The sequence below is a fragment of the Mastomys coucha genome, unplaced genomic scaffold, assembly GCF_008632895.1.
Source record: "Mastomys coucha isolate ucsf_1 unplaced genomic scaffold, UCSF_Mcou_1 pScaffold12, whole genome shotgun sequence".
Lineage (NCBI taxonomy): Eukaryota > Metazoa > Chordata > Mammalia > Rodentia > Muridae > Mastomys > Mastomys coucha.
Window position 1 is genome coordinate 12,559,973 of NW_022196894.1, and position 15,557 is coordinate 12,575,529.

The 15,557-nt window shown below is 39.1% G+C and overlaps 1 protein-coding gene across 1 annotated transcript in view; it reads left to right on the plus strand.

Annotated features, from left to right (window-relative positions):
• Prkdc (protein kinase, DNA-activated, catalytic subunit) overlaps nt 1-15,557 on the plus strand; it is a 204,043-nt gene that overhangs the window by 129,662 nt on the left and 58,824 nt on the right. The window contains exons 58-64 of the mRNA XM_031363186.1: nt 436-625; nt 2,182-2,397; nt 4,422-4,534; nt 5,630-5,761; nt 7,963-8,142; nt 11,576-11,781; nt 15,290-15,428. Coding sequence (XP_031219046.1) covers nt 436-625; nt 2,182-2,397; nt 4,422-4,534; nt 5,630-5,761; nt 7,963-8,142; nt 11,576-11,781; nt 15,290-15,428 — 1,176 coding nt within the window. The remainder of the gene's footprint in view (nt 1-435; nt 626-2,181; nt 2,398-4,421; nt 4,535-5,629; nt 5,762-7,962; nt 8,143-11,575; nt 11,782-15,289; nt 15,429-15,557) is intronic.

Below are 15,557 nucleotides of genomic sequence, written 5' to 3' on the forward strand. Positions count from 1 at the left end.
TGAAGGTTATTCTTGGTTATATAGAGTTCAAAGCCAGACTAGGGCTATCCATCTCAAAAAAGAAAGAAGGTACTGGGCAGTAGTGGTACACACCTTTAATCCCAGCAGTTGGGAGGCAGAGGCAGGCAGATCTCTGTGAATTTGTGACCTGCCTGGTCTACAGAATGAATTCTAGGACAGCCAAGGCTACATTGAGAAACCCTGTCTCAAAAAAAAAAAATATTAAAAATTTAAAAAAGTAAACAAGGACTTTTTCTTAGCTTTTCTTAGAGTGACAGTACATACCCATACGCTAATGGTACTATTGGATTTTATTGCTTAGTTTTGTGTGCTTGACATTGAACTTAGAGCCTCACTAATGCTAGGCAAGCATGGAAATATCTCTGTGTCATTACAGAAGGAACATCATGTTCTTTGACACTTTCCTTCCCATAGGAATATACTATAGATCCTGACTGGCGTTTTCGTAGTACTGTTCTTACTCCGATGTTTATTGAGACCCAGGCCTCTCCAAGTACTCTCCACACCCAAACCCAAGAAGGGTCCCTCTCGGACCGAAGGCGGAAGCCTGGGCAAGTGCGGGCCACCCAACAGCAGTATGATTTCACTCCAACACAAACTTCAGGTAACACATGACCAGGCCTTTGACAACAACTTCTGTTGCAAGAACATTGATTTTTTTTGTAAGAGAAATAAAGTGATAACATAAGCCACAAAGGCTATAAAAGACGTGTCAGTCAAAGGAGAAAAAAATGAAGGTTTTCAGAGTTGTCTGATCTTTTGAGAAAGGGGCAGTTGTCAGGGTTTGGGTGGAGGTGATAGAGGTAGAGGTAAATAGTTACAGAGTAACTATTGTTACTTTTGTAAGAGGAAAGGGTTCTGGATAGTGCTGATAGAATGGACTTAATTCTATTGAGTCATGAATTTTAAAATGGTTGAAGTGGTAAATGTTACTTTTTGTTTTTCCACAGTGTTTAAGGGGCATAAAAAGATGATGATGATGATGATGATGATGATGATGATGATGATGATGATGATGATGATTTTAAATCTGATTGTAGCTGCACATGCTTGGTTTGGTTTGACATAAAACTATTTAACATAGGGGGCTGAGGAGATGGCTCAGTGGTTAAGAGCACTAACTGCTCTCCCAGAGGTCCTGAGTTCAAATCCCAGCAACCACATGGTGACTCACAACCATCTGTAGTGCTATCCAATGCCCTCTTCTGCTGAATAACTCTTTAAAAAAAACTAATGTGTCATATTTAAATTATCTTATCTCAAGAGCAAGATAGCATTAACCAGATTCATTTGGTGTTATCAATACCTTACAAAAAGCCAGGCAGTGGTTGTGCACGCCTTTAATCCCAGCACTTAGGAGGCAGAGGCAGGCGGATTTCTGAATTCGAGGCCAGCCTGGTCTACAGAGTGAGTTCCAGGACAGCCAGGGTTATACAGAGAAACCCTGTCTCAAAAAAAAAAAAAAAAAAAAAAAAAAGCTTACAAAACTGTTCTTTTCCAGGTGGGTTAATTGTTTTGCTTTGGTCTGCAAAGTATAAAGTATAAAATAAAAGATCTTAATCTGTTTTTAAAAGATTCATTTTTATTTTATGTGTTTGAGTATTTTGCCTACATACATATATATATATATATGCGCCAGGTGCCAGCAGAGGCTAGAGGAGGGCTCAATCCCCTGAAAATAGAAATTGGTGTTACAGATGTTTTGTAAATTAACATGTGGCTGCTGATAACTGAAGCAGGTCCTTTACAGGGTCAGCAAGTTTCTTTTTAAACACTGAGCCACCTCTCTAGCCCACTTAATTGTTTTGTATAAACACTTCAGCAGTTTCCTTTACATAATTAGTTTCCCATTCAGTTGTCTATGAAATTAGAACTAATTTGAATAATCACAGAGGAAATTCTTTGACACTCACTATTATTATTTTAATAATATTAAACAGTAATAAAATGCCATTACTAGGATTAATTATTGCTGCTAGAGAGTCCTAAGGCTCAGGTGCCTGGTCTGTGTTTGGTCATACACCAAGTACCCTTGGCCTCAGCCCAGTATCAGGTAATTGCAGAGAGATCCAGTACCCTGTTTGCCAGATGTTGCTGTCCTGAGCAGGCTGTGCTGCTCGGTAGCAGCATCCTCAGTGCTCTCACCCTGTGTGTCTGTAGTTGAAAGGAGCTCATTTGATTGGCTGACTGGGAGCAGCATTGACCTCCTGGCAGATCACACAGTCCTCTCTTCAGAGACCTTGTCTTCTTCCTTGCTGTTTTCCCACAAGAGGAGCGAAAAGTCACAGAGAACACCCTGGAAGTCAGTAGGACCTGACTTTGGGACAAAAAAGCTGGGCCTCCCTGGTGATGAGGTGGATAACCAAGTGAAAAGTGGTAAGTAAGTGTCTGGAATGTGTTCCAAATGCATTGTCCCTAATGCAGAAGCTTAGATGGGGAGAACATATTCCTGACTGTCTACATTTCCTTGAAAACTAATGAAATCATCAGAATTCAATTCAGTAATTATTGTCTGGACACCTACCATGTTGAAAACATTATTTTTTTTGTGTCCTTTGAGAACATTTAAGTGTGTGATAGTTCCATTTATTTAGTGAATTTTGGGTAACATTTGAAGTAGGTAAAAGCAGTAAATGGGGTAGAATTTGTAAGCCAGTGTCAAATCCAGACAGAGTATGGAGCAAGCATTTGGAAAGACTAGATAGACGAAGGGTGTTTGAGAAGAGCCTGGAAGCCTAGGATACAGGAAGAGAATGAGAAAAGGGATGAAGATAGAAAGGAAAGCAATATTTTTGTGGAGTAGAAGGGACTCAAAATTAGTTGAGCAAACTTTGTGGAAAGCAAATCCATACTGACAATTCTGTGTAGTCCAGCTGGATTGATGTTCTGGGAAACATGGGGAATTGTGAAGAGTCCAGTAAAGGAAAGAAAGCAAAGAACTCTTAAGGAAGCTGCCACCTGATGAGTGGAACAGATAAGTCATGAGGACTCTGATCCTCTCAAAGAGATTATATGCAAGCAAGTGGTGTAAGATGAACTGGCAGGCAAATCCAGAAACACTTTTTGGTCCTTAGCAGCTTGATGGTAAGTAGGTAGGGATGGCCTCATTTCAGAGCCAGTGTGAGACCGAGATAGCAGAGAGCCTGGTAGGCCTCCAGACTCAACACTGAATGGTCTGGGGAAAAGATAGCTCTTTACAAAACTCAGAAGTGGATGTTGTATCTCTTGGAGCTAGAGTTACAGGTGTGGGGAATTGAGGTCAGGTCCTCTAGAGGCACAGCAAGTACTCTTAAGCTATCTCTGCATTTGAGGTTTGTCTGTTGTCCTTGCCCTCTATGACACATTTATACCTACCTGGTCCTGGCCTAAGATCCCATCCTTTGTGTAATTATTTCTCAGTATCTGTCCTCTGTGCTCTTACTTTGATAAAATCATTCTTGTGATTGGGTCCCTTTGTATATGATCATTTTTTCCTTTTTTTTTTTTCCTGGACATTGATAATCATTTTGGCTTACATGCTTAAATCTTCACATGTTTATCCAAATTTCCCTGAGTTATACATTTGTACTTTCCCAACATAAATATTTTGTCTTGTTACTTTTGTGAGTGTAGCGTGTAAGCGAGTGTGTGAGTGAGTATGTGTGTGTGTATGAGAGAGAGAGAGAGAGAGAGAGAGAGACAGACAGACAGACAGACAGACAGACAGAAAATATGCCTACACTCAGTGCTATGGTTCTAGGTCAAAGGACAACTTCAGAAATCTATTTTTTTCTGTTATATGGGTCTGGGGGCACCAAACTCAAGTCATTAGGGGTGGCAACAAGCCCCTTTAGCATTCAGTCATCTTGCCAGCCAATATTTTGTCTTAAGTTTCTTACAGACCTTCCCTTTCCAGAATTCTTCCTGACCATGGTAAACCCTTTCCTCATTCAGCAGACCTGTCATGGACCTTATAATATTATACCTTGAGTGATTACTCTTTAGCCACCACTGGAGAAAGGCAACTGCAGGATTCAGAGTCCTCTTGGCACTATCGGCTGGAGTGCTCTTTTCCACCTCACACTTCCTCCCGATCTGCTACCATGTCCTTGCTTTCTCCCCCGTGGGTACTGGTCGCCACAGACCATGAACATTTGGCTGTAACTACACTGGGTCCATTCTTGGTCCACCATTTAATTGAGGCTTCCTGAGACATTTATAACTTTCATATTCTTTAGAGTTCCGAATTGCTGCACTGCCCTTTCTGCTCTTCCTTATTGGTTTGTGTCCTTAACAAGTCACTAAATTTAAATTTAAAAGTAAAGATAGACCCATGTTTTCACTTTTGGGATCCTGGGAAAGTCAACTGCACATGTTGTTTAATTGACCATGAGTTGGCAAACCTGTTTTATATTCTTCAGACACTCAGAGCCAGGCAGAAATTCTGAGATTACGCAGACGATTTTTAAAGGACCGAGAAAAATTGAGCTTGCTGTATGCCAAAAAGGGCCTCATGGAACAAAAACTAGAGAAGGTTTGTATCTTCTTCAAGAATTTAATACTTATTTTGCCTCACAGACCGTATACTAAGGAAATAAGTTCTGTTCAATATTGGTCTACAAAATTACAGGAGCAGTGCTGCATAGTTATCTTCTGACTTTAATGGGTATAAATGATGTTCATGATACCTGGTTTAAAAAAAAAAAAAAAAGAGCCAGGATTGCAGGTTTAAGGCCCCTGTCTACACACATCCAAGAAATTACAGATATGGCAGTATATTGAAACATAGATCAATCTAACTGTCTGTGAAACAGACATGCAGCTGTGGAGATGCTCACCAATGCTTAGGAACATGTTGATAATTAAACATTAGAAGTTCATGTGTTTGTATTCACATTCCTTGTATAAATGTGTCTGAAGCAAGATATTCAGTTTTAGACATCATAGTAAGTGTAGTGAAGAGATGATCATGAAGCCAAGTCTACTACATGACACACTAAAAGAGAAGCTGATATTAGAAAGTGTCCTATCAGAATTAAACTATGAATATGTCTATGGGAAGCCTCTCTGGAGAGAGAATCCTGAGATTTGGAACCACTGATGAGGGGAAAGCTGGAAACACAGCAGGGGAGGAAGGGGTTTGTAATGACTGAGGAATCTGCGTCTGAGAGAGTGGGCCTTGCTGTGGACCCTTACACAAGGCTTGCTGGGTGTGGTATTGGAATGGGACTTAGCTCTCAGATTTATAATTTTGTGGATATTCAGATTTGGATTTTTCATTTATGGCCTTTTCTCTCATACTGACCAAATTGTAGTATAAATAAAATTATTACTTCTCCTTTGTACTAAAGATGTATTCTTGCCATTTCATTCTGCATACATGCTTGCTTTTCTTTTGTTTGGTTGATTGGTTGTTTATTTTTTGTTTGTTTGTTTGTTTTTTGTTTTCCCCCCTTTGTTTCTCTTTGAAGCAAGGTAGCTCAAGCTAGCCTCAATCTTGCTATGTAGCCAAGGGTGACTTTGAACTCTCTATACTTCTTTACCTCCTAAGCATGCACCAACCTAGTTGGCATACTTGACTTTCTTACATGAAATCTCAATTTTCGTTCTTTGCTTCTGGTGTTTGTAGGATATCAAGAGTGAGTTAAAAACGAAGCAGGATGCCCAGGTTGTTCTGTACAGAAGGTATCGACATGGCGACCTTCCTGATATCCAGATCCAGCACAGTGGTCTGATCACTCCCTTGCAGGCTGTGGCCCAGGTCTGTCCAGATACCATGCTTTATGTTCACATTAGAAGCTCTGTGTGTGCTTTAGGGATCTATGTCTAGAAAAAAAAAATGGCCATACAGAAGTGCTGATTTCCCTTAAATGGTACACTTAAAGATTACCCTTATTCTCATCTCCTAGTTCTGTGATCTCTTGTCTCATGAGGAGATCCTAACGTGTAGTTAATGAGAGTGGGCACTAACACTGAGTGCCTTTGTCAGGCCAGTGCACACTCAGTCACAAGGAGCTCTTTAAAGTCAGATTGACATTTATATTTCTTATCCAGTGTCAGAATGAAACCATGGAGAAAAATATCAGCATACATTTTGAAGAGCTCAATAAGCCATTTGGATCACTGTCTTGTGTACTTTTTATTTGATCTAAATAATTCTGAATTTACAATAATTTTTTAACTGTATTAACATGTACAGGTTGCCAGGTTTCCTCCTGTGGAGACAGTTTATGTTACTGTACTAAAATATTGAAGCCTTTACATAGATGCATCAAGAAATTAGAAACCTCATTCATTGTCCTTATTTCCCATATTTTCACATGTGGAACTTTGTCCATGCATAATCATGTAACTTTTCACAGGATTTTTGTCACCATGAAATACCTTCACATCCTTACACCAGATTCTCCAAATAGTCTTATGCCATTAAGGTTATGATTAGATAAAGATTGGAAGTTACCAGTGCTTGGAATATATGACCAAAGCTACAGGTACCTCTAAGTGGCAAGAATGAGACACCTGTCTTCCTCTGCTCTCCATTTTTCAGTTGTGTAGTACCCTGATTACTGCCTCTTGTGCATAGTGGACATCTGCTCTTCATTGTGTCCTGTTTAAACCAGAGGGCACTATCATATATAATATTATTGGCAGTTATAGGCTTAAGATTTTGTCAAAGCTCATCCATATTCTTTTAAAGAGGCAAGACTACATTTTTCTTTTTTCTTTTCTTTGAGGAGAGGTGTTCCAGTACTTTAAATTATCCACGTCTAGTTCTAGTACTTTATTTAACAAATGTTTGTTTATGGAATACCTGCTGTATATGCCAGCTGCAGCTTTAACTGCTAGTGTGCAGTATAACCAGAAGAAGCTAAGCTGATCTCTCTCTCTTTCCTCCTCTCCCCACTCCCTCTCTCTCCCTCCTCTGACTGGGAACCATGCCTGTAAGAAACAGCAAAGGGGAGCATGTATAGTGTCTGTCACAGGACCAATGCTGCCTGATGCTGAGGAATTTTTTGGTTTTTTATTTGGATTGATTAGAATTAATTTCATATAAGTTTTTGGAGACATAGTCTCTTTTCATAGTCCTGGAACTCACTATGTAAACCAGACTAGCCTCAAATTCACAGAGATCTGCCTACCTCAGCCTGCTGAGAGCTAGGATTAAAGGTGTACACCACCATATCCAGATGAGGGGATTTTTACTTCAGTAGTAAACCATTGTAGTTGGTCTAACAGACATGAGTATTCAGAACCCTCCGACAAATGAAGGGATTTCTGCATCGCTCTCAGGAATCAGTAGTCGGCTAACAAACCTGCTAACAACGTGTTGAATGAAAGTAGCAGGTTGTAAAGCAGTAGATAGTAGATGAAACAGCACACAGGCTGGAAAAATGCCAGCCTTTGAAGCATTTCCTAAAATTTTGTATAATGTTATAAATGTTGAAATACCTTTTACCTAAAAGACAAGTCATGTTTGTGTGACTCTGATGTTGCTTTTATAAAATATAGTACTTTTTAAATTTTTATTCTTCACTCACAAGAATACATAGCTAGGAAATGTTGATGAAATGTTCAGTCATACATGCATCAAGGATAGTGCTCCTATTCCCATGGAACTCTGTTTAAGTCACTGTTCCAAGGTCTTTGCAAGGGTGGCAGCAACACGTGACAGCTTCCTTCCTTAGTCTGTTCAAAGCATGAAGCACTGGTATCCTAGCTTCAACTTTGAAGGTAAGTTGTAGATTATGTCCTCATCATAATCTACAGCAAGCCAAAAGTATTTGACTAAATTCCAGGTCCTCTTCTCCTTGTGTTAAACTGTAAAACTTTGTAAACTGAACTTTATAAACTGAATTTGGACATGTAATGGATGTGTTTTTAATGGTTAGTATTTTCTAAAATAGTGCTGGTGAATTATCGTACCTTTACTTCAAGTTTATGTTTATTTTTTATGTTTAACAGAAAGACCCAATAATTGCAAAACAACTCTTCAGCAGCTTGTTTTCTGGGATTTTGAAAGAAGTGAATAAATTGAGGACAACATCTGAAAAGAACATCATCACTCAAAAGTTGCTCCAAGACTTCAGCCGCTTCCTTAATACAACTTTCTTGTTCTTTCCACCCTTTGTCTCTTGCATCCAGGTAAAAGCCTGAACACACTTTTTGGTCACTACTGCTCTGCTCTGACACCACATGCCTAATGCCGTCACTTTGTTTCACAAACTGAAACTTGAGAAACAAGGTGTTTAACAGTAAATGTATTATTTAGGTTATTTCTTCTAAGTGGGCACGTGTAATTTATTTGTTTTTTGTTATTTTTGCTCCCCAAACCTACCCTTGTATATGACAATAGTTTGAAATCAAATTTGTGTCTTGTAATTAACCTGTCTCTTTAGAGTTTTGATTAAAATGTATTTGTGTACGTATATATAAATGAATGGATGAATGAATGTTTGCATGCATGTATGCCTGTACCAAAAGTATGACTTACTGTGTTTCTTGCTGAACCTGGGGCTCACTGACTTAGCAAGATTGGTTGGCAAGCAAGCTCCCTGATTCTTTCTGCCCCCCAGTGCTGGAATTCTAGGTATAGACTCAGTAGTTTACAGTTTATGCAGGTCCTAGCCATCTGAATGCACTTGCTGTTTGCATGGCTCAGAATTTAACAACTTAGCCATTTCCTGCAGCCCCAACCCTGTTTTCTTTAGTTGTTTTTCCTTCTGTAGTATTTTAGCAAGCTCTTTTCAGACTTGAGGTGGTGATTGAGAATATGCCTAGCTTTGTTCTAAGTGGCCACAGCCAGAGACAAAAATCCATGCCACCCCAAATGTTCATTCTTCACAATTGTCACTGACAACCACAAAACAAAAAATAAATTGGCTTTGTGCTGTAGTTCTTGAGTGATATGAGCTATTAAAATTATATAGGGCAGTAGCCAGGCAGGTTATGTAAGTAGCCTCTTGATTGGGTCAGGTATAGCTGTCATTACAGATACCTAGTCATGGGTTAAAGAAGTTTTCTTTAAGGACACTCAGTTGCAACAGAGAACTCAGCATAAGTATACTTTCAGTTACTGCTTAACTACACCTACCGGACTGTCATATATTAATGTCTTCTGAGATGACATGAAGGCTCAGTGAGTAAAGACACTTAAGTCCAAATCTGATCATTTGAGTTTTATCACCAGAATCCACATGATGGAAGAGAGAATTGAATCCCACAAGTTGTCCTCTAATCGCTCCATGAACTTGCATGTTACACATTTGCCCATTTATATATACACACACATACACAATAAATACAAATAAATAAAATTTCTTAAATCTTTAAAGTGATTTTAGGAGATAAAGAGTTGGTTCAGTAGTTAATATTGCTTCCTGCTCTTCTAAAGGACCTGGGGTTTTTTTTTTTTTTTTGTCGTTGTTGTTTTTTTAGTTTTTCGAGACAGTTTCTCTGTGTAGCCCTGGCTGTCCTGGAACTCACTCTGTAGACCAGGCTAGCCTCAAATTCAGAAATCCACCCACCTCTGCCTCCCAAGTGCTGGGACTAAAGGCGTGCACCACCACTGCCCGGCTGAGGACCTGGTTTAGTTCCCAGCATCTGCATTAGGTGGCTCACAACTGCCTATAACCACAGCTCTAGGAGTTGTGACTTACAGACACATAAGAATAAATCTTATTTCTTTCCATTTTTATTGTTTTTTATAACAATTTTAAATAAAATTGAATTATATCATTTCCCCCTCGCTTTTCTGCCCTACACCCTGTCCCATACTCCCCAGATCCAATTGGAAATTAAAAGCCTCTTTTTCTTTGATTATTATTGCCAAATTACATCTATAGTTTATATATTTGTATGCATAAATGTGTCAGTATAATCTGCTAGGTCTGTTTTTATTGTTTGTGTGTATATGGCTTCAGGGCTGACCACATTGTATCAGATAACCAATAAAGGAGATCATCTCTGGGAGATGCTAACTCCCCTCTTCTTTCCTCTTTCTGTAGTCATTAGTTACCTATAGTTCTTTGACTAGAGGGGGAGCTCATGAACTTTAACCCCTTCCATATTATTGTGTGTTATTGCTATTATGTCATCTTTATGCATCCATTTCTAGAAGACACTATTTCATAGCAGACTTCCTGATATCCTGGCTATATAATCTTTATATCCCTTCTTCAGGAATGTTACTGAACCATGTAGGATTTGTGATATACATGTATCAATTGGACCTGCGTTTCCCCACCATCCATTAACCTCTGAATTGTGTCTAGTTGTGGTTTTCTGTGACTGTCTCCATTTTTTGTAAAGAGAAGCTTTATATTAATTAAGTATAAGGGCGGTACCTATACTTATTTGTGGATATAAGGATAAGATTTTAGATATAGTAAGGAATTATGCTTGACTAGCAAAGAGGCAGTAGTAGATCTTTTTTTCTGATAGCTCTGACCTCACTAGCATGGGAAGTTTCCAATCCCAGGCATGATTTTCCCCCTGCTGAGTGAGCCCTTAAGTTCTCTTAAACAGCTGTTGGTTAGCACCAACATAGGAATTGTTTTTTATGCCTTGAGCATACAAATTTATTGACTGAAATAATAGTTTTATTTGAGTTTTGTTTTTTGTGTACTATTAGCCCTTTCTAAGGATTACAGACATTTTTATTTGATTTCTTTGGAGAATTTATAGCCTTCAGTTTTGGTCTTCAGTCTTGGCAAGCACATGGACAGTGCCTGGTCTATGTGTAACAACATCGAGACCAAGTTCTTAGGGTGCTACATAAGTGCAGATGCATGTTCAGAGATGCTCATTTGAACACCAGTCTGTTTGGAATACTATCACAGTGAACATTCTTCTGGATAATGAGTTGGGGTTATCTTTTTATTATTTTGATGTTTATAGGCCATTGTAATAACTCATGAGATCATCTTTTCAAATATCATTAAATAAGTTAACTTCTTGATAGGAAAGGTGTTTGCAAAGACTTATAGGCAAGTCAGTATACCTACTTTTTTGGTAAATAAATATAAAATCTATTCTCTAGCTGCTTTTCTTAACAACTAAAACTAAATGTATAAATAAATATTCCTTTAAATTGCAGTTGCTTAGATATATTAAGGAGGGTCCATATGGTTGAAGACTGCATCTTTTTTTTTTCCCTGTTTTTCGAGATAGGGTTTCTTTGTGTAGCCCTGGCTGTCCTAGAATTCACTCTGTAGAACAGGCTGGCTTTGAACTCAGAAATCTGCCTTCCTCTGCCTCCCAAGTGCTGGGATTAAAGGCGTGTGCCACCACTACCCAGCATTGCATCTTTAATTTTAACATTTTGTCAGTGTTTTTCTTGATATAAATTAATGTTTGGATTGGAAATATAACACAGTAAAGGCTTATATTTTCCCTTTGCAGAAATTGAGTGTGGCTAAGAATTTTACTAATAGAATTGCACAGACAGTTTTTGTGATATCTCTGCCTATTACTATTACAAGTCAAAGTTGTTTTTCTTACATTTAATAAAGTGGAGTAATCATTTGTGACAATGTTACCAGATCCTATGCACTAACAGCTATATGTGGTTTTATAGGAAGTGAGCTGCCAGCACCCAGACTTGCTGACACTTGACCCAGCCACAGTTCGAGTGGCATGCCTGGCCAGTCTGCAGCAGCCTGGAGGCATCCGTCTTCTGGAAGAGGCCCTACTCCACCTGATGCCCGAGGAACCACCCAACAAACGAGTCCGGGGCAAGCAAGACTTGCTTCCCAATGTTCTCCTGTGGATGGAACTTGCTAAGTAAGTCTGGGGTGGACCATTCTTGGATGAACAGTAACTCAATCAAAGTAGCACAAATAAAATTTTGCCTTTATTTCATGAAGAAATGAGCTGATCAAGAGGCTGGAGAGATAGCTCAGTGGTTAGAAGAATTTGCTTTCAGAGAGGATTCAATTTTAAGTTCCTAGTACCCATGTTGGACAGATCCCAGCCACCCATAATTCCAGCTCCAGGGTATCCAGTACTCTCCTCGCCAACAGGCAGATAGACAGATAGACACACAGGCACACAAACACACACACACACACACACACACACACAAATTTTTAATGAGCTAATAAAACTTTTCTGGCTGAGATTTTTTTTAGTCCATGTGTCAAGAATGGCCATGAAAAGGAATATTTTCCTTAAAGAAGAAACATTGAATAATCCTGTAATGCATAGTTTCGAATGGCTCCTGATGTTTTTATTGCTTTGTCTAGAAATACAAATTATGCTTTGTAGTAAACTGTTGTGTATGTCTGATTCTTCCTTTTCCTTTGTTTTAACATCTGGAAGCCCAGGCTAATCCTGAGAAGGATGTTAAGTCAGAATTCAGAGGGCCTTCAAGATAGCTCAGGGGGTAAAGGCACTAGACACACAGACCTGATGACTGCACTTCAATCTTCAGATCCCACTTTTGACAGAGAGAGCCAGCTCCTGAGAGTTAATTATCCTCTGACCTCCACAAGCTTACCACCCCCCTACACACACACACACACACACACACACACACAAAATAAGTAAAATAAAAATCTTAAAACAGTTGGTCATCTTTTAGGTCTTTAGGCTCCATGTGAAAAGATCACCATTCACCATTGTTATCAGTCAGTGTCTTAATGTGCACTGTGACTTTGTAAAGCACTTATGCCAGGTGCAGAAGAAGTGAAACACATTAGACATTAGTCACTGAGGGTCTCAATGTTGTAGCTTTATAGCATTTGGTTGGCATGTGTGAGTCCATAGGTTTTATAAAGGTCCAAAAATCGCTGAAAGAAGACCCAGACTCAGATAGTATGCAAAAGTAAACACCGTTTATTCTGCAAAAACATCTAGCATTCGGGGGTCAACCATTCTCCAAAATGGCAACCTCAGACAAAGTTTCACAGGCCTTATAGGGAGCCGGGGGAATTCTCTAGAAGGATTAGGTAATCTAAAATTTTATTAGTGGGGTGCTAGGGGTTCACAGGTGGTCAGTGATCTGCATTCCTATGCCATTAACACTCAACCATGTGATGAAGTAGGGTTGCTCAGCTCAGCTCAGATGAGATATCTCTCATTTTGAGATAAGGTATTTCCCCATTTTTGTGATTGCGCCCAGGCTGTTCTTTGGTGGGGTGTAGGGGGTATGTTTATGATCTTGTTCTGGATGTTATGGTCTGTCCCTGGAGCTGGTACCTTATGGCCTTTTTTTGAAATCAGGCCTGGTCCTTGACTGGAGACAAATGGGGTTTATGTTGTCCTTTCAGTTCAATCCCTGATACTCCAAAAAATGAGTCCTATAGAAAATGTATATACTTATAAACGTAATTAACCAGAACATGAAGTCAGACAGAGAGTGCTGAGAAGGGACTGGCCAGGAAAAGCCAGAGAAGACTTCCTGTTAGGAGCCCCTTTATACCTCCCATAGCTTCAGATGTATAATTGACACCTTGTCTCACACACACTCACACACACACACACACACACACACACACGCACACGCACACAGAAATGGCAGTTATGAGGCATACATGTAAACCTAGCATTTAGGAGGCTGAGGAAGATGATCTCTATTAGTTCAAGGCCAGTTGAGGCTGTACTCTGTTTTGAAGTATGAGTCACAGCAGAAGAAGGAATAGATGAGGATTTATTTCCATTGCAGAACCTCGTATGCTAGAGTTTCTGGCTTCCACTTCCATCTCCAGTAACATGCAAGTAGGCAGGCAGGCAGGCAGGCAGGTGGAGAGAGGCAGGGAGGGGGAGATGATAGGTAGGTAGGTAGATAGATTGATGTGTAGTTTGCTAGATATAGAATGTATAGCTTTTCAAGCTTAAACTTGACTCATTTGTTTCTAACTTTATTAAATAATTTAGTCTTTTGTTGTACTATGGTCATCATTTTGATCAAGTTCTAATAAACACCTAGGTACCTTAGTATTAGACTAGGTTATATATGAGGATTTCTTTCTGTGCTTGTACATAATATCTCTTTCTGATTTCAACTTCTGACTATGAACTGCTGTGCTGCTGTTCAGCACCCATGTACTCACTCCTGGCTCTGACCTTTGACCTGCAGAATCTGGGCTATAACAGAACCATGTATATTCAGTTTGACCTAGCTTAGATTTAATGGCTTCATGATTCATACAGGTTCTGTACAACTTGCCATTCATAAACCTTTCTCCCTTCCTTTGGTACTTGATAAAAAAGCCAAGACCTTATAAAGAAGCTAGGCAAACACTTGTCCACTAAATTAAAGCCTGAGCAGTTCCACCTCTTCCCCCCACACCCATCCCTACTCCTATGGAGACAAGGTCTTAATAAGTTGTCCAGACTGGTCTTGAGCTCACTCTATAACCCTAAGCCAGCCTTGGACTTGCAACCCTCCTTCCTCTACCCTCTGGGAACTGAAATTACAGGCATTTACCAACTTTCCCAAGCAAAGCTTGTTTGACTAATAAAAGAGATTCAATATCAGAAAGTAAAACAGAAAGCAGGAGAAGGAGGGAGGAAGAAGTTCTTGGGTGTCTGGTCTGGTAACTGTAGTCAGGAAAACATGCCATATAGGTTTGGATTTGGAAAGAAATTTGCAAGAACAACTTGCAAGAAGAAGGAAAAAAACTTTAATAACATAAATTTCATAGTGCTATAATCTTGTTTGTAAGTTTGCTACATAGCCTGGGTTTACATAGAACTCATTATCTGGGCCTCACCCTTCTGGTATTGATTACAGACATGCACCACTGTGCTGGGCAAGCCATATTTTTATTAAGATGAAAAGATAAGTGAGGGCTCTTAAAGTATTAAGGCTATAAGGGAAATTTTGGTGTCTAAAGTATAGTCCCTAGAATATAAATGAAAACATCAATAGGGGGAGAGTTACAACATAGACTAAAGCATCAACAAGGTGAGAGGTGTTAATGACTTTTCCTTAGGGCTAGACAGAAACTCCCGATTGACCACCTGTAGAGGCCTTAGACATTACAAGCTTTTCATACTTACAGCTTTCATTTTTTAGACAGGGTTTCATAGTGTGGTATAGACTGATCTTAAATTAGTAACTCACTTACCACTAAGCTTTCTAGATTTTATTTTCAAATGCACATTAAAACAACTTGGGCTTTGGGGTTAGTTAAAGAAGTAAAACTTAAAGGAAATTTCAAAACCATTAAATTTTATATTTGCAACAAAATTCTACTTGTATGTCATCTGTGTGAAATCTTCATTGAACATTGATGAAAAATGTGTGAATATTTTATTTGGTGATCTGAACTTTTTTCTTTTTCAGACTCTATCGATCGATTGGGGAATATGATGTCCTCCGTGGCATTTTTAGCAGTGAGTTAGGAACAAAGCAGGACACTCAGAATGCACTATTAGCAGAAGCCAGAAGTGATTATTTTCAAGCTGCTAAGTTGTATAATGAGGTAAAATCGATCTCTGGAAAATATATCAGTTACTTAACCACCTTGGCTCTGCACATGTTAAAAAGAACTGTTAGCTTTAGTGTTAAATGTGTTTTTCTTTCTTTCTTTTTTTTTTTTTTTTTTTTTTTT